General features: G+C 43.8%; 1 protein-coding gene across 1 annotated transcript in view; it reads right to left on the reverse strand.

Annotated features, from left to right (window-relative positions):
• Nucleotides 1–19,765, reverse strand: part of tle3a (TLE family member 3, transcriptional corepressor a) — a 110,670-nt gene that overhangs the window by 74,257 nt on the left and 16,648 nt on the right. Inside the window, exon 5 of the mRNA XM_082968208.1 lies at nucleotides 18,214–18,258. Coding sequence (XP_082824334.1) covers nucleotides 18,214–18,258 — 45 coding nt within the window. The remainder of the gene's footprint in view (nucleotides 1–18,213; nucleotides 18,259–19,765) is intronic.

Genomic DNA, 19,765 nt, shown 5'->3' on the forward strand with positions numbered 1-19,765 from the left:
CAGGTCTGGCTGGCATCAAGCCTTTCTACAGGTCAAGCCATTCTACAGGTCTGGCATCAACCCTTTCTACAGGTCAAGCCATTCTACAGGTCTGGCATCAATCCTTTATACAGGTCAAGCCATTCTACAGGTCTGGCATCACACCTTTCTACAGGTCAAGCCTTTCTACAGGTCTGGCATCAAACCTTTCTACAGGTCAAGCCATTCTACAGGTCTGGCTGGCATCAACCCTTTATACAGGTCAAGCCATTCTACAGGTCTGGCATCAACCCTTTATACAGGTCAAGCCATTCTACAGGTCTGGCATCAACCCTTTATACAGGTCAAGCCATTCTACAGGTCTGGCATCAACCCTTTATACAGGTCAAGCCATTCTACAGGTCTGGCATCAACTCTTTCTACAGGTCAAGCCTTTCTACAGGTCTGGCATCAAACCTTTCTACAGGTCAAGCCATTCTACAGGTCTGGCATCACACCTTTATACAGGTCAAGCCATTCTACAGGTCTGGCTGGCATCAACCCTTTCTACAGGTCAAGCCATTCTACAGGTCTGGCATCAAACCTTTATACAGGTCAAGCCATTCTACAGGTCTGGCTGGCATCAAGCCTTTCTACAGGTCAAGCCATTCTACAGGTCTGGCTGGCATCAAGCCTTTCTACAGGTCAAGCCATTCTACAGGTCTGGCTGGCATCAAGCCTTTCTACAGGTCAAGCCATTCTACAGGTCTGGCTGGCATCAACCCTTTCTGGTGGTCAACCCTTTTCGGCAGTCAACCCTTTCCGGCAGTCAACCCTTTCTGTAATCAATAGCGAGATACTGTGTAATATGTATTAAATAATGAGTAGTCATTTGGGATGCAAGGCGATTAGCAGATGTACTGATTCTGCACAGTCTAGTATCTCAAACATGCACACTGTTTTAGTGTGGCCTCAGGCCTGTTTACTGGGCTGGCCCGCCGCCACCCTCCCCCCAAGGCCCATCGGCTGGCCCTACAAGGCCTTTATGGCCTCTCCCCACCAGCCTCAGGCCTGTCTATCAGGGACTAAGGCCCATAGCTTAAGGCCTTTATGGCCTCTCCCCACCAGCCTCAGGCCTGTCTATCAGGGACTAAATCATTGTAACGATCCAGTCATCCATTTAGAGCCCTCTGGCCCTGCTCTGCTCTGAGTGGATCAATACAGGTACATTCACATGGCTAACTATTTGGACTGGGATTGGGTCTCTGGCTGCACATTAACAAAAGGCTTAGAGGCAGACGGTGTGTAACTTACACCTCAATTATATTGGATAGGCCTACATTAGCCTGCTGGTTACAGCAGACATTCAACAACTGAAGAAAAATACATTATGAAATAATGACGTTACATTTTTTTTATGGAAAATCGAAAACGCCAGAAATGGTGAACATTCAATTTGACTGTATTCCATTGTCTCTGTCAAGTCTACACTGGGAAGACATCAATAGAACAGGAAATGACTATGAAATAATACAATATTACTTATTTAATATTCATATTTTTATTTGATGACTTTATAAAATGTTCATTCCTTTAAAGTTATCTCATCTCCGTTCAGCAGTCAGCCAGCCACACAACGTTATCTCTGTTCTCCCCATACCGTACTGTCTTTAGTAGAGGTCGACCGATTAATCGGAATGGCCGATTAATTAGGGCCGATTTCAAGTTTTCATAACAATCAATAAATCGGTATTTTTGGCCACCGATTTGCCGATTATTATTTTTTTATTTTTTTTACACATTTATTTAACTAGGCAAGTCAGATTAAGAACACATTCTTATTTACAATGACGGCCTAGAAACGGGGGTTAACTGCCTTGTTCAGGGGGGATTCGTTTCTGCAACCTTCGGTTACCAGTCCAACGCTCTAACCACCTGCCTTACATTGCACTCCACAAGGATTAACAGGCTGACTACCTGTAACGCGAGGGCAGCAAGAAGCAAAAGGTAAGTTGCTAGCTAGCATTAGACTTATAAAAAAACTATCAATCTTAACATAATCACTAGTTAACTACACATGGTTGATGATATTACTAGTTTATCTAATGTGTCCTGCGTTGCATATGATCGATGCGGTGCCTGTTAATTTATCATTGAATCACAGCCTACTTCGACAAACGGGTGTTGATTTAATAAGCGCATTTGCGAAAAAAGTAGTGTCGTTGCACCAATGTACCTAACCATAAACATCAATGCCTAACAGGAATATTTAGACTTAGTCACCCGTTAGATAAAATACGGAACGGTTCCGTATTTCACTGAAAGAAAAAAACGTTTGTTTTCGAGATGATAGTTTCCAGATTCGACCATATTAATGACCCAAGGCTCGTATTTCTGTGTGTTTATTATATTATAATTAAGTCTATGATTTGATAGAGCAGTCTGACTGAGCGGTGGTAGGCAGCAGCATGCTCGTAAGCATTCATTCAAACAGCACTTTGCTGTACTTCAAGCATTGCGCTGTTGTTATCTTCAACCTGGGTGGGTATAATTTGTGGAACGTTCCAACAGGAATCTATTCCAAAAAAATTATAAATAACAAGATTTCCAAAAAACAACGCATACAAAGTTGTATAGTGGCAGAATAAGATACCGGGTAGGGAGTGGTCTATTTCATTGCGTTTTTCACTCATCACGTTTATTCCGAAAAATGTCTGTCCTCACATGTCTGTTTGCCTATGGACAAACATTAAGAATAAGCTACGTGGTGAGTTGATGCCTATTCGGCAACTAGTTAGCTAGGTTTGTATGCGTTGCTACTTTGTATGCGTTGTTGGTTGGCAACCTTTTACTTTATGTTTTTTGGAACAGATTCCTGTTGGAACGTTCCACAAATTATACCCACCCCTTCAAGCCTATCAACTCCCAAGATTAGGCTGGTGTAACTGATGTGAAATGGCTAGCTAGTTAGCCGGGTGCACGCTAATAGCGTTTCAAACGTCACTCGCTCTGAGACTTCGGAGTGGTTGTTTTCCTTCCTCTGCATGGGTAACGCTGCTTCGAGGGTGGCTGTTGTCGATGTGTTCCTGGTTTGAGCCCAGGTAGGAGCGAGGAGAGGGGCGGAAGCTATACTGTTACACTGGCAATACTAAAGTGCCTATAAGACCATCCAATAGTCAAAGGTATTCGAAATACAAATCGTATAGAGAGAAATAGTCCTATAATTCCTATAATAATATACTAACTACAACCTAAAACTTCCTACCTGGGAATATTGAAGACTCATGTTAAAAGGAACCACTAGCTTTCATATGTTCTCATGTTCTGAGCAAGGCACTTAAACATTAGCTTTCTTACATGGCACATATTGCACTTTTACTTTCTTCTCCAACACTTTGTTTTGCATTATTTAAACCAAATTGAACATGTTTCATTATTTATTTCAGGCTAAATTGATTTTATTAAGTTAAAATAAGTGTTCATTCAGTATTGTTGTAAGTGGCAGCATAAAAAAAAAGCTGAAAATAAATTGGCCGATTAATCGGTACCGGCTTTTTTGGTCCTCCAATAATCAGCATCGGTGTTGAAAAATCATAATCGGTCGATCTCTAGTCTTTAGGCATCCTATTTATCTAGCTAGCCAGCCACACAACGTTATCTCTGTTCTCCCCATACCGTACTGTCTTTAGGCATCCTATTTATCTAGCTAGCCAGCCACACAACGTTATCTCTGTTCTCATCCATACCGTACTGTCTTTAGGCATCCTATTTAGCTAGGCTGGCCTGCCTAAGTATGCTACAGAGCTGTCTGACTAAATCATTTTACCAGTTCTTCAAAATAGATAAGGTATATACATTCAGGAAGTGTATCTGTACCTCTCGTTGTTGTGTTGTGTACATTCCACTCTCACGAGGTCTGAGTGTATCTGATCTAATGTAGCAGGTGTAAAAGTGTATCCTTGTGAGTCGCTGACCCAAAAGCAGGAAGTTAACCTGTTAGGGCTAGGGGGCAGTATTGACACGGCTGGATAAAAAAACGTACCCGATTTAATCTGGTTACTACTCCTGCCCAGTAACTAGAATATGCATATATTTATTGGCTTTGGATAGAAAACACTCCAAAGTTTCTAAAACTGTTTGAATGGTGTCTGTGAGTATAACAGAACTCAAATGGCAGGTCAAAACCTGAGAAGATTCTGTACAGGAAGTGGCCTGTCTGACCATTTCTTGGCCTTCTTTGCCATCTCTATCCATTACAAAGGATCTCTGCTGTTACGTGACACTTCCTACGGCTCACATGGGCTCTCAGAAGGCGGCAAAAAGCTGAATCGTGGCTTTGCAGGCTCTGGCTGAAAAAAAGTAGCGCGTTTGGGTAGTGGCTGGTTACAGTACTGTGAGACTCAGGCACGTGCCCGCGTCGACCGAATGCTTTGTTTTCTTTCCTCTGTTTACCTAAACGGAGATTCCCGGTCGGAATATTACCGCTTTTTTACGAGAAAAATGGCATAAAAATGGATTTTAAACAGCGGTTGACATGCTTCGAAGTACGGTAATGGAATATTTAGAATTTTTTTGTCACGAATTGCGCCATGCTCGTGACCCTTATTTACACTTCGGATAGTGTCTGGAACGCACGAACAAAACGCCGCTATTTGGATATAACGATGGATTATTTTGGACCAAACCAACATTTGTTATTGAAGTAGCAGTCCTGGGAGTGCATTCTGACGAAGACAACAAAGGTAATCAAACTTTTGTAATAGTAAATCTGACTTTGGTCAGGGCTAAACTTGGTGGGTGTCTAAATGGCTAGCCGTGATGGCTGGGCTATCTACTGAGAATATTTCAAAATGTGCTTTCACCGAAAAGCTATTTTAAAATCGGACACCTGGATTGCACAAAGGAGTTCTGTATCTATAATTCTTAAAATAATTGTTATGTTTTTTGTGAACGTTTATCGTGAGTAAATTCCCCGGAAGTTTGCGGGGGGTATGCTAGTTCTGAACGTCACATGCTAATGTAAAAAGCTGGTTTTTGATATAAATATAAACTTGATTGAACAAAACATGCATGTATTGTATAACAATGTCCTAGGATTGTCATCTGATGAAGATCATCAAAGGTTAGTGCTGCATTTAGCTGTCTTCTGGGTTTTTGTGACATTATATGCTAGCTTGAAAAATGGGTGTCTGATTATTTCTGGCTGGGTACTCTGCTGACATAATCTAATGTTTTGCTTTCGTTGTAAAGCCTTTTTGAAATCGGACAGTGTGGTTAGATTAACGAGAGTCTTGTCTTTAAAATGCTGTAAAATAGTCATATGTTTGAGAAATTGAAGTAATAGCATTTCTAAGGTATTTGAAAATCGTGCCACGGGATTCAACTGGCTGTTGCGTAGGTGGGACGAATTTGTCCCGCCTAGCCCAGAGAGGTTAAGCGACAAGCTTAAGACCATAGAAACACATTGGGCTTATTTTGGACAGATTTCGGGCTAGTGAAACCTCTCAAAGCCAGAAAAAAAAAGTCACAATGGATCATGGTCATTGTAGTTAATTACCACGTTTCTGCCATGAACTACGTTGAATATTTGCTAAAAATAAAAAACTACAACTCCCTTCGGCCCAGCATCCCACATAGTTCCTGACTTGATTTCTCTCTAGAGAAACAGTGCGTTGGGCTCACAAAAAAAAACTAAATGGTTTTCAAGAAATTTAACTGAAGTCGGTAAATTGGGTATTTAATAACACAGAAAGAAAGAAAGAAAGAAAGAAAGAAAGAAAGAAAGAAAGAAAGAAAGAAAGAAAGAAAGAAAGAAAGAAAGAAAGAAAGAAAGAAAGAAAGAAAGAAAGAAAGAAAGAAAGAAAGAAAGAAAGAAAGAAAGAAAGAAAGAAAGAAAGAAAGAAAGAAAGAAAGAAAGAAAGAAAGAAAGAAAGAAAGAAAGAAAGAAAGAAAGAGAGAAAGAAGAGAGAACGCACAAGAGATTGAGAGGGAGAATGCTATTTGGCCCTAAACAGAGAGTACACAGTGGCAGAATACCTGACCACTGTGACTGACCCAAACTGAAGGAAAGCTTTGACTATGTACAGACTCAGTGAGCATAGCCTTGCTATTGAGAAAGGCCGCTGTAGGCAGACCTGGCTCTCAAGAGAAGACAGGCTATGTGCAACACTGCCCACAAAATGAGGTGGAAACTGAGCTGCACTTCCTAACCTCCTGCCAAATGTATGACCATATTAGAGAGACATATTTCACAGCAGCAAGATGTGTGACCTGTTGCCACAAGAAAAGGGCAACCAGTGAAGAACAAACACCATCGTAAATATAACCCATGTTTAAGTTTGTTTATTTTCCCTTTTGTACTTGAAGTATTTGCAGATCGTTACAACACTGTAATGACATTTGAAAGGTCTATTCTTTTGGAACTTCTGTCATTTTTATTTCACTTTTGTTTATTATCTACTTCACTTTCATTGCTAATAAAGCCCTTGGGGGGGAGAGAGAGAGAGAGAAAGAGATAGGATTCATTTGGGACTCAGACCCTCTATATAGTTTACTATGTAAGGATTAGGATTCATTTGGGACACAACCCTTGGGGACAAATGGGCGGTAATTTAGAATGCATAAGATAATGTATTTACGATAGCATAGCTGCTGTTTCTTTGTTCCTAAATCTTCCCGCTCTTTCATTCAAGCCCAACCCCCTTTCCTTTGTGTAACCAGCTTTCATACAGGTTCCGTCCACCAGGACGTTTTCTGTATGACATCATTTGTATTCTGTGTGATTAGTTTAGGTATTTAGTAAATAAATAATTAAACCCAATTTTGTATTGCTGATTCAACTTGTTAGCCAGGGTTCGTGAAGATAACCAAGAATTTACAACTTTCATTATGAGACTGAAAATAAGACAAGGGTTAATATTGACTGCTATCGATGTAAAATATTACAAAGTATTTTAAGAGTTTATTCGGAAGATAACGGCTCTATAAACGTTCTTCCGTGGTGCCCCGACTTTCTAGTTAATTACATTTACATGATTAGCTTAATCAGGTAATATTAATTACAGAGAAATCATTTTATAGGTTAGCATGTCATATCACTTAATGCGGCATAGCCAAAGACACGACACAGAGCAGGTCCATTGTTGCCTTTAGTTTTGGCATGGTTCTCCCCAAAGAATGTAAAAGAGACGCTGCGCCACCTTGTGGAGTGGTTACGCCACTATGTAAAAAAATAAAAATACATTAAAATGTAAAAACAACTGAGCAGCAACCACTTGTTAGAAATCCAGGGGAGAACCCTGGAATGCTCTAAACATGCTGCTTGACAGATCTGAGTACCAGCCTGTAATTGACAGATCTGAGTACCAGCCTGTAATTGACAGATCTGAGTACCAGCCTGTAATTGACAGATCTGAGTACCAGCCTGTAATTGACAGATCTGAGTACCAGCCTGTAATTGACAGATCTGAGTACCAGCCTGTAATTGACAGATCTGAGTACCAGCCTGTAATTGACAGATCTGAGTACCAGCCTGTAATTGACAGATCTGAGTACCAGCCTGTAATTGACAGATCTGAGTACCAGCCTGTAATTGACAGATCTGAGTACCAGCCTGTAATTGACAGATCTGAGTACCAGCCTGTAATTAACAGATCTGTGTACCAGCCTGTAATTGACAGATCTGAGTACCAGCCTGTAATTAACAGATCTGAGTACCAGCCTGTAATTAACAGATCTGAGTACCAGCCTGTAATTGACAGATCTGTGTACCAGCCTGTAATTGACAGATCTGAGTACCAGCCTGTAATTGACAGATCTGAGTACCAGCCTGTAATTGACAGATCTGAGTACCAGCCTGTAATTAACAGATCTGTGTACCAGCCTGTAATTGACAGATCTGAGTACCAGCCTGTAATTGACAGATCTGAGTAATTGACAGATTGACAGTAATTGACAGATCTGAGTAAGACCTTTAAACAGGTCAACATTCACAAGGCCGCAGGGCCAGACGGATTACCAGGACGTGTACTCCGAACATGAGCTGAGCAACTGGCAAGTATCTTCACTGACATTTTCAACCTCTCACTGTCTGAGTCTGTAATACCAACATGTTTCAAGCAGACCACCATAGTCCCTGTGCCCAAGAACACTAAGGTAACCTGCCTAAATGATTACCGACCCGTAGCACTCAAATCCGTAGCCATGAAGTGCTTTGAAAGGCTGGTCATGGCTCACAACACCATTATCCCAGAAACCCTAGACCCACTCCAATTTGCATACCGCCCAAACAGATCCACAGATGATGCAATCTCTATTGCACTCAACACTGCTCTTTCCCACCTGGACAAAAGGAACACCTACGTGAAAATGCTATTCATTGACTACAGCTCAGCGTTCAACACCATAGTACCCTCAAAGCTCATCACTAAGCTAAGGATCCTAGGACTAAACACCTCCCTCTGCAACTGGATCCTGGACTTCCTGACGGGCCGCCCCCCAGGTGGTGAGGGTAGGTAACAACACATCCGCCACGCTGATCCTCAACACGTGGGCCCCTCCTGTACTCCCTGTTCACCCATGACTGCGTGGCCATGCACGCCTCCAACTCAATCATCAAGTTTGCAGATGACACTACAGTGGTAGGCTTGATTACTAACAACGACGAGACAGCCTACAGGGAGGTGGTCAGGGCACTCGAAGTGTGGTGTCAGGAAAACAACCTCTCACTCAATGTCAACACAACAAAAGGAGATGATCGTGGACTTCAGGAAACAGCAGAGGGAGCACCCCCCTATCCACATTGATGGGAACGCAGTGGAGAAGGTGGAAAGGTTTAAGTTCCTTGGCGTACACATCAGACAAACTGAAGTGGTCCAACCACACAGACAGTGTGGTGAAGGCGGCGCAACAGCGCCTCTTCAACCTCAGGAGGCTGAAGAAATGTAGCTTGTCACCTAAAACCCTGACAAACTTTTACAGCTGCACAATCGAGAGCATCCTGTCGGGCTGTATCACCGCCTGGTACGGCAGCTGCTCCGCCCATAACCGGAAGGCTCTCCAGAGGGTAGTGAGGTCTGCACAACACATCACCGGGGGCAAACTACCTGCCCTCCAGGACACCTACACCACCCAATGTCACAGGAAGGCCAAAAAGATCATCAAGGACAACAACCACCCGAGCCACTACCTGTTCACCCCGCTATCATCCAGAAGGCGAGGTCAGTACAGGTGCATCAAAGCTGGGACCGAGAGACTGAAAAACAGCTTCTAATCTCAAGGCCATCAGACTGTTAAACAGCAATCACTAACTCAGAGAGGCTGCTGCCAACATGGAGACCAAATCACTGGCCACTTTAACAAATGGATCACTAGTCACTTTATACAATGTCACTTTAATAACGTTTACATATCCTACATTACTCATCTCATATGTGTATACTGTACTCTATACCATCTATTGCATCTTGACTATGCCGCTCTGCCATCGCTCATCCATATATTTATATGTACATATTCTCATTCACCCCTTTAGACGTGTGTATTATTAAGTAGTTGTCGTGGAATTGTTAGATTACTTGTTAGACATTACTGCACAAGCATTTCTCTACGCTCGCATTAACATCTTGCTAACCATGTGTATGTGACCAATCCAATTCGATTTGACTTGGATTTGAAAACAAAAATGGCTTTTTCTCTAATTCAATGACGACGAGATACTTCAGCTGGTTCTGTTCCATGTTTACAGTTGATAGTTAAGTATTGAACAGAGCTAAAGTTAAGACTCATTTTTTTAACAATAGCCTGTATAGAAATCGTTATTGTCACGCTCCGTTTTGGGTGTAAATAAAACATTCTACTCGTCTCCAGTCATATAAAAATGACGCAGCATTGCACGAAATCTGTTTTATAAAAGATTGTTTTTTTTTTTTTTTTATGAAATACTGTAATACAAATCACTGCATGAACCCAATAATGGAGACGTTTTCACTGCTACCCTTGTCCGCGGTGGGCTACGAATCAACAACCTTCTGGCTACTTTGCCATGTGATGCTTACAAAAGGAAGAAGAACAGGTTCTAGAACAGGTTCTAGAACAGGTTCTAGAACGGCTTATCTAAGGCTCTAATCTGAGTGAGGGTAAACGGTAGGCACGTTCTCTGCTATCCGCTTTAAGTTATTATCTAGGGTATAGGGAAGGGTCACTTGTTTATTTTTTAAAGCGTTCAGGGATAGTCAGGTAAAAATACATTTCAAATTAAGGGAGGGCCCATCCATGTTAATTTCAGAGAGGTCTGATTTTCTCCAGGTATCCCTCATTATAAATAAGGTACTGTCCCTTGTCCGCGATTATTAAACGGCATCATCAAATAGCCTACCTAAAAGATGACACGAGTCTCTCTCTCTCTCTCTCTAAACAGAACACTATGACACACTAAGCCCTGGTGAGGATGAAATGTACTCTTGAGTTCCGTCACAGCGTTTTTCGATGTTCCGAGGCCTTTTAACAAATCCTGTCAAATGTCCCTGGGGGTTATTGACTGGGCTTATCCCTCCAAACAAGCATTACATTATACAAATCACCAGCTTTACTGTGTGTGATGTTTCTCTTTAGCTGATGAATGAATACTCGGGATGTGGAAGCAGGCTACACTAGCTGCAGTTCTATAACAGTGTCAGATTACAGTGAGCGGTTCCAGGTATTTGATCTCTCTGCCTGCTATTGCAGCTTTCCATGTAAAAGGTCCATTTAGCCGGCCGCCCTTCTATCTAAAGGCCCATTTAGCCGGCCGCCCTTCTATCTAAAGGCCCATTTAGCCGGCCGCCCTTCTATCTAAAGGCCCATTTAGCCGGCCGCCCTTCTATCTAAAGGCCCATTTAGCCGGCCGTCCTTCTATCTAAAGGCCCATTTAGCCGGCCGTCCTTCTATCTAAAGGCCCATTTAGCCGGCCGTCCTTCTATCTAAAGGCCCATTTAGCCGGCCGTCCTTCTATCTAAAGGCCCATTTAGCCGGCCGTCCTTCTATCTAAAGGCCCATTTAGCCGGCCGTCCTTCTATCTAAAGGCCCATTTAGCCGGCCGTCCTTCTATCTAAAGGCCCATTTAGCCGGCCGTCCTTCTATCTAAAGGCCCATTTAGCCGGCCGTCCTTCTATCTAAAGGCCCATTTAGCCGGCCGTCCTTCTATCTAAAGGCCCATTTAGCCGGCCGTCCTTCTATCTAAAGGCCCATTTAGCCGGCCGTCCTTCTATCTAAAGGTCCATTTAGCCGGCCGTCCTTCTATCTAAAGGTCCATTTAGCCGGCCGTCCTTCTATCTAAAGGTCCATTTAGCCGGCCGTCCTTCTATCTAAAGGTCCATTTAGCCGGCCGTCCTTCTATCTAAAGGTCCATTTAGCCGGCCGTCCTTCTATCTAAAGGTCCATTTAGCCGGCCGTCCTTCTATCTAAAGGTCCATTTAGCCGGCCGTCCTTCTATCTAAAGGTCCATTTAGCCGGCCGTCCTTCTATCTAAAGGTCCATTTAGCCGGCCGTCCTTCTATCTAAAGGTCCATTTAGCCGGCCGTCCTTCTATCTAAAGGTCCATTTAGCCGGCCGTCCTTCTATCTAAAGGTCCATTTAGCCGGCCGTCCTTCTATCTAAAGGTCCATTTAGCCGGCCGTCCTTCTATCTAAAGGTCCATTTAGCCGGCCGTCCTTCTATCTAAAGGTCCATTTAGCCGGCCGTCCTTCTATCTAAAGGTCCATTTAGCCGGCCGTCCTTCTATCTAAAGGTCCATTTAGCCGGCCGTCCTTCTATCTAAAGGTCCATTTAGCCGGCCGTCCTTCTATCTAAAGGTCCATTTAGCCGGCCGTCCTTCTATCTAAAGGTCCATTTAGCCGGCCGTCCTTCTATCTAAAGGTCCATTTAGCCGGCCGTCCTTCTATCTAAAGGTCCATTTAGCCGGCCGCTCTTCTATCTAAAGGTCCATTTAGCCGGCCGTCCTTCTATCTAAAGGTCCATTTAGTGTCTATTCTGCATTAGATTGAGGCCGGCACGACCCTGTCCTCTTGACATGACACACCAAATCACCCTGGCTCTGCTCTACCCACTGCTAACGTCGCTGCTGTTCAGAGAGCTAATACAGAATCTCCCATCGGCTGCCAAACGTATTTCTGCTGCCCGGTGTAATAAATAAAACGGTCTGGCCTGTACCTGGTCTGGTCTGTGTGAGTGTAGAGCATTTGCCCTGGGTCGTGATGTGTGTGTGTGTGTGTTTATTCAGCATTATGCCCTGGGTCGAACTGAGGCTTCATAAATTCCACAGATGATCTAGCCCTGCCAGTGTGTTCTCCTGTGCTCAGTAAAAAAAAAAAAAAAACTGACCTTTTAGAGCTGCTGAGACGTTGTCATTTCTCATCCTGGAAAGGGAGGGAAGTGACTCCAAAATGGGTCAGGAGGAGGGAATCAACCAATGACGTTGGAAATCCCACCCAGTTGACTATTTCATAATGGTGACTCCTTTATCCTTCTCTGTGGGGTTTTACACACGCACACAATCTGAGCGGAGTTTCTGTTCCGTCTGATGTGCACGCTGCCAGCTGATCTGCAATTCACATGAAGCCAGTTCCTCCTCAATAATAACAACAAGGGACTGTCAGAGGAATGGATTTCCTCAGATAACCCTCCCCCTACTTCTCCTCATCCTCCTCCTCCTCCTCCTCCTCCTCCTGTGTAAGCAGCTGCAGGATTGGAGCCTTAGCTGCTCTGTTTGATTGCTAACACTGTGTTCAGCTGGTTAGGGCTTCCTCCTCCTCCTCCTCTTTCTCCCTTGTCACTGAGCCTTAGTAATCAAACAGACCAGCTAACACTGTGTTCAGCTGTTTCAGGTTGGAGCCTGGTTAGACTGATGAATAATTCAGTCAGTTTCCATCAGCTCGGTCTCGTTGAGGTTCTTGATTAAAGTCAGCCTGCCTGCCGCTAAAATGGATGAAGTCGATTAACCCGTTTACACAGGGCCTGGCTTGTCATCCCCTCTACCCCTCCCTCACCTCCCACTCCAGCTACCAGAGGAGAGGACTTTAACCCCCGGGCTTCCTGTAATGAACTACCAGAGGAGAGGACTTTTACCCCTGGGCTTCCTGTAATGAACTACCAGAGGTGAGGACTTTTACCCCTGGGCTTCCTGTAATGAATTACCAGAGGTGAGGACTTTTACAGGAAGCCCAGGGGTAACGAACTACCAGAGGAGAGGACTTTTACCCCTAGGCTTCCTGTAACGAACTACCAGAGGAGAGGACTTTTACCCCTGGGCTTCCTGTAATGAATTACCAGAGGTGAGGACTTTTACAGGAAGCCCAGGGGTAACGAACTACCAGAGGAGAGGACTTTTACCCCTAGGCTTCCTGTAATGAACTACCAGAGGAGAGGACTTTTACCCCTGGGCTTCCTGTAATGAACTACCAGAGGAGAGGACTTTTACCCCTGGGCTTCCTGTAATGAACTACCAGAGGAGAGGACTTTTACCCCCGGGCTTCCTGTAACGAACTACCAGAGGTGAGGACTTTTACTCCCGAGCTTCCTGTAATGAACTACCAGAGGAGAGGAATTTTACCCCTGGGCTTCCTGTAAGGAACTACCAGAGAGGACTTTAACCCCTGGGCTTCCTGTAATGAACTACCAGAGGAGAGAAATTTTACCCCTGGGCTTCCTGTAATGAACTACCAGAGAGGACTTTTACCCCCAGGCTTCCTGTAATGAATGGTTGTCTTGACATCAGCAGTGTTCTGTCTGTAGTCATCAAGTCAAAGAGATCACCTGACACACACCCCCTGCCTTTAATCTCATTAAAGCTGTCGGACCTCACGGCTGACTCTGTGTCACTTTGCCAATCTCCAAACAAAGGCTGTGTGTGTGTGTGTGTGTGTGTGTGTGTGTGTGTGTGTGTGTGTGTGTGTGTGTGTGTGTGTCTCCAGATAAGTGAACCCAGGTCTTGTCACTGATTCCCAGCTCAGCTCACAACACAAGAATGTCTCCCGTTCCTCCCTCTCCCGTTCCTCCCTCTCCCGTTCCTCCCTCTTCCCTCTCCAGTTCCTCCCTCTCCCGTTCCTCCCTCTTCCCTCTCCCGTTCCTCCCTCTCCCCTTCCCTCTCCCGTTCCTCCCTCTTCCCTCTCCAGTTCCTCCCTCTCCCGTTCCTCCCTCTTCCCTCTCCCGTTCCTCCCTCTCCCCTTCCCTCTCCAGTTCCTCCCTCTCCCCTTCCCTCTCCCGTTTCTCCCTCTTCCCTCTCCCGTTCCTCCCTCTCCCCTCTCCCGTTCCTCCCGCTCCCGTTCCTCCCTCTCCCGTTCCTCCCTCTCCCGTTCCTCCGTCTCCCCTCTCCCGTTCCTCCCTCTCCCGTTCCTCCCTCTTCCCTCTCCCATTTCTCCCTCTTCCCTCTCCCGTTCCTCCCTCTTCCCTCTCCCGTTCCTCCCTCTGCTCCTCTGAGGCTGCCCACTGACACGGAGACCATCTTCTCTTACCCAGAGAAGCTCTGAGGTACTATTCTGAAGGCACTACTATATAATGCCTTCAGAAAGTATTCATACCCCTTGACTTATTCCACATTTCTGAGTTACAGCCGGAATTCAAAATTGATTAAATCCGCCAAAAAAATTCAGCAACCATCAACACACAATATCCCATAACGACAAAGTGAAATCAAGTTTAGATTTTTACTTCTCAAATTTATTGAAAATGAAATACAGAAATACCTAATTTCCAGAAGTATTCACACCCATGTTAGAGTCTTTCTGGGTAAGTCTAAGAGCTTTACACACCTGGATTGTACAATATTTGCACATTATTATTTTTTTAATTCTCTGACGAGCTCTGTCAAGTTGGTTGTTGATCATTGATAGACAGCCATTTTCAAGTCATGTCATTGATTTTCAAGCCAATTTTAAGTGAAAACTAATGATGCATCGATATGACATTTTTGGCCGATACCAATATCCAATATTTTACAAGTCGAAGAACACCATCCCAACCGTGAAGCACGGGGGTGGCAGAATCATGTTGTGGGGGTGATTTGCTACTGGAGGGACTGGTGCACTTCACAAAATAGATGGCATCATGAGTGAGGAAAATTATGTGGATATATTGAAGCAACATCTCAAGACATCAGTCAGGAAGTTAAAGCTTGGTTGCAAATGGGTCTTCCAAATGGACAATGACCCCAAGCAGACTTCCAAAGTTGTAGAAAAATGGCTTAAGGACAACAAAGTCAAGGTATTGGAGTGGCCATCACAAAGCCCTGACTTCAATCCTATAGAACATTTGTGGGCAAAACTGAAAAAGCGTGTGCGAGCAAGGAGGCCTAGAAACCTGACTCAGTTACACCAGCTCTGTCAGGAGGAATGGGTCAAAATTCACCCAACTTATTGTGGGAAGCTCGTGGAAGGCTACCTGAAACGTTTGACCCAAGTTAAACAATTTAAAGGCAATGATACCAAATACTAATTGAGTGCATGTAAACTTCTGACCCACTGGGAATGTGATGAAATAAATAAAAGCTGAAATAAATCATTCTCTCTGTTATTCTGACATTTCACATTCTTAAAATAAAGTGGTGATCCTAAATGACCTAAAACAGGGAATTCTTACTAGGATTAAATGTCAGGAATTGTGAAAAACTGACTTTAAATGTATTTGGCTAAGGTGTATGTATACTTCCAACCTCAACTGTACATAGCATTGAGCATGGTGGCGACACAGTAATGAGAGAATGCCACCGAATCGCTTGTTCACAGCCTGCGTGGGCAGTTTTGCTTCCTGGGGCAAACTGTTGTCAAGGGCAACTGTTTAATTCGCCAATGTGGGCCAGTAAAAACATCCACCTCGTCGGGAAAAAGGGCCATCTTCACTCCATAGATATTAGTCAGCACTAATGTCACACACTAGCTGCTAGCTAACTGGTTAGCTTGGCACTGGCGAAGTCAGAATGGGCAATCCATTGTCGTGACAAAATCGGTGGCGTTAGAATTAGGGATTAGAATACTACACTGGACAAAAATATAAAACGTAACATGTAAAGTGTTTGTCCCATGTTTCATGAGCTGGGAAAAAAAAAGATCACAGAAATGTTGCACACACACACACATAAATCTTCTCAAATTCTGTGCATTTGTTTACATCCCTGTCAGTTTTGTTGAGCAGGTGTTTCAATGCCATGACAGAGGGTATCACGTCTGCTACAGGCACAGTTGATGAGCTTATTTCTCCAGTCAGTTGTTCGAATGGAGCTGGCTAATGTGTTCATGTTTCCAACTTTCAAACATGTTCTCAAATGCCATTGAAATGGCAGCAGCGGTATGACAAACAGCATATTCATGAGCATGCAATACGACATTCCTCAGTCTGAAATCCTAGGCGACCCACTGTGCTGTCAGACTCAGCATGTTCATTGGGCTGATGTCGCTGGTCCAAATGTCAGTCTTGAAACTAATAGCAGTGACGCCCATAGCAAGTAGCTCATGGATGTGAGCTTCAACAATAGTGTGTAACTCTGGTAGGGTAACATCTGAAAAATAGTATCGAAAAATAAAAATAAAGTGTACCGGTGCTTTCACCAAATCGGTGAAAGCCAACATCAGAGAACGGTTGATTGTCAAGGGCAATGAATTAAATTATGTTGGCGTTAATGGATTTCGCCTTTGAGTTTTCTTACTCTTCAAATGACTGTTCGATTCCACACAGCAGACATTGTGGGCTAGGTTAGGAATGCTGTGTTGCACGTGTAGCGCCACACTTTACGTGGCGTCTTTACGTCATGAACCTACGTTATAGAGGTATGCACGTCAGCTTTGACATCGGTTTTGCACGTCGGCGTTAAACTAGACAGACATCGGGACGTTACCGATGTTGACATTTTTAGCAAATATCGTCCGATTCCGATTTGTTCACCGATATATAGTGTATCCCTAGTTAAAACTGTAACTAATCAACTCAGAAACATTCAATGTGATCTTGGTAAGTAACTCCAGTGTATATTTGGCCTTGTGGTTTTGGTGTCATGCTGAAAGGTGAATTTGACTCCCAGTGTGTGTTGGAAAGCAGACAGAACCATATGAAGAGTGGTACTCAGTGATGGGTTGTGTTTTCCCCAAACATAACACTTTGTATTCTGGACAAAGAGTTAATTTCTTTGCCACATTGTTTTGCAGTTTTACTTTAGTGCCTCGTTGCAAACAAGGATGCAAGTTTTGAGAAATGTTTATTCTGTACAGGCTTCCTTCTTTTCACTCTGTCATTTAGGTTAGTATTGTGAGTAACTACAATGTTGTTGATCCATCCTCGGTTTTCTCCAATCACAGCCATTAAACTCTAACTCTTTGAAAGTCACCATTGGCCTCATGGTGAAATCCCTGAGCGGTTTCCTTCCTCTCCGGCAACTGAGTTAGGAATGACAACTGTATCTTTGTAGTGACTGGGTGTATTGATACACCATCCAAAGTGTAATTAATAACTTCACCGTGCTCAAAGGGATATTCAAATGTCTGCTTTAAAATTTTTTACCCATCTACCAATAGGTGCCCTTCTTTGCAAGGCATTGGAAAACCTCCCTGGTCTTTGTGGTTGAATCTGTGTTTGAAATTCACTGCAGGACTGAGAGACCTTACAGATAATTGTATGTGTGGGATACAGATATGAGGTAGTCATTCATAAATCATGTTAAACACTATTATTGCACACAGAGTGAGTCCAGGCAACATATTGTGTGACTTGTTAAGCACATGTTTACTGCTGAACTTATTTTGGCTTGATAAAACAAAGGGGTTGAATAATTACTGACTCAAGACATTTCAGCTTTTCATTTTTAATGAATTTGTAAAAATGTCTAAAAACATAATTCCACTTTGACATTATGGGGTATTGTGTGTGGACCAGTGACACTAAATGTAATCCATTTTAAATTCAGACTGGGGTGGCAGGGTAGCCTAGTGGTTAGAGCATTGGACTAGAAATCGAAAGGTTGCAAGTTCGAATCCCCGAGCTGACAAGGTACAAATCTGTAATGTCCATAATGTCAAAGTGCAATAACCCACTGTTCCCTGGTAGGCCGTCATTGTAAATAAGAATTTGTTCTTATCTGACTTGCCAAGTTAAATAAAGGTTAAATAAAAACCAACAAAACGTGGAAAAAGTCAGCCAAATAAGCAGACACTGTGATCCAGCATACATACAGCGAGTATACATTGTTACTGTATGTAATCCCTGGCAGACAAAGGAGTGGTAGTGATGGTAACATACCTGTTTCTGCATCTCTATGTTGAGCCCATAGGACATCTCGTAATACTGCAACAGAAGAGGAAAAAAATCATGATTATTTTGACGAAAATATTATTTTACCTAAACCAATATGAAAATGGCGTGGCAGCACACTACACATGGCACCATATTCCCTACAGCACACTACACATGGCACCACACATGGCACCATATTCCCTACAGCACACTACACATGGCACCACACTACACATGGCACCATATTCCCTACAGCACACTACACATGGCACCATATTCCCTACAGCACACTACACATGGCACCACACTACACATGGCACCACACTACACATGGCACCATATTCCCTACAGCACACTACACATGGCACCACACTACACATGGCACCACACTACACATGGCACCATATTCCCTACAGCACACCACACATGGCACCACACTACACATGGCACCATATTCCCTACAGCACACTACACATGGCACCACACTACACATGGCACCACACATGGCACCATATTCCCTACAGCACACTACACATGGCACCACACTACACATGGCACCATATTCCCTACAGCACACCACACATGGCACCACACTACACATGGCACCACACATGGCACCATATTCCCTACAGCACACTACACATGGCACCACACTACACATGGCACCACACTACACATGGCACCATATTCCCTACAGCACACTACACATGGCACCACACTACACATGGCACCATATTCCCTACAGCACACCATACATGGCACCACACTACACATGGCACCACACATGGCACCATATTCCCTACAGCACACTACACATGGCACCACACTACACATGGCACCATATTCCCTACAGCACACTACACATGGTACCACACTACACATGGTACCATCATGTAGTAACCCCCAAAAAAGTGTTAAACAAATCAAAATATATTGTACATTTGAGATTCTTCAAATAGCCACTCTTTGCCTTGATAACAGCTTTGCACACGCTTGCTGATCTCTCAAACAGCTTCATCTGGAATGATTTTCCAACAGTCTTGAAGGAGTTCCCACATATGCTGAGCACTTGTTGGCTGCTTTTACTTCACTCTGCTGTCCGACTCATCCCAAACCACCTCAAATTGGTTGAGGTCAGGTGATTGTGGAGGCCAGGTTATCTGATGCAGCACTCCATCACTCTCCTTCTTAGTAAAATAGCTCTTACACAGCCTGGAGGTGTGTTGGGCGATTGTGGAGGCCAGGTCATCTGATGCAGCACTCCATCACTCTCCTTCTTAGTAAAATAGCCCTTACACAGTCTGGAGGTGTGTTGGGTCATTGTCCTGTTGAAAACAAATGATAGTCCCACTAAACCCAAACCAGATGGGATGGCGTATCGCTGCAGAATGCTGTGGTAGCCATGCTGGTTAAGTGTACCTTGAATTCTAAATAAATCACAGACAGTGTCACCAGAAAAGCACCCCCACACTTCCTCCTCCATGCTTCACGGTGGGACATACACATGCAGAGATCTTACGTTCACCCACACCGCGTCTCACAAAGACACGGCGGCTGG

This window comes from Salmo salar, chromosome 23 (genome assembly GCF_965601325.2).
Source record: "Salmo salar chromosome 23, fSalSal1, whole genome shotgun sequence".
Taxonomy (NCBI): domain Eukaryota; kingdom Metazoa; phylum Chordata; class Actinopteri; order Salmoniformes; family Salmonidae; genus Salmo; species Salmo salar.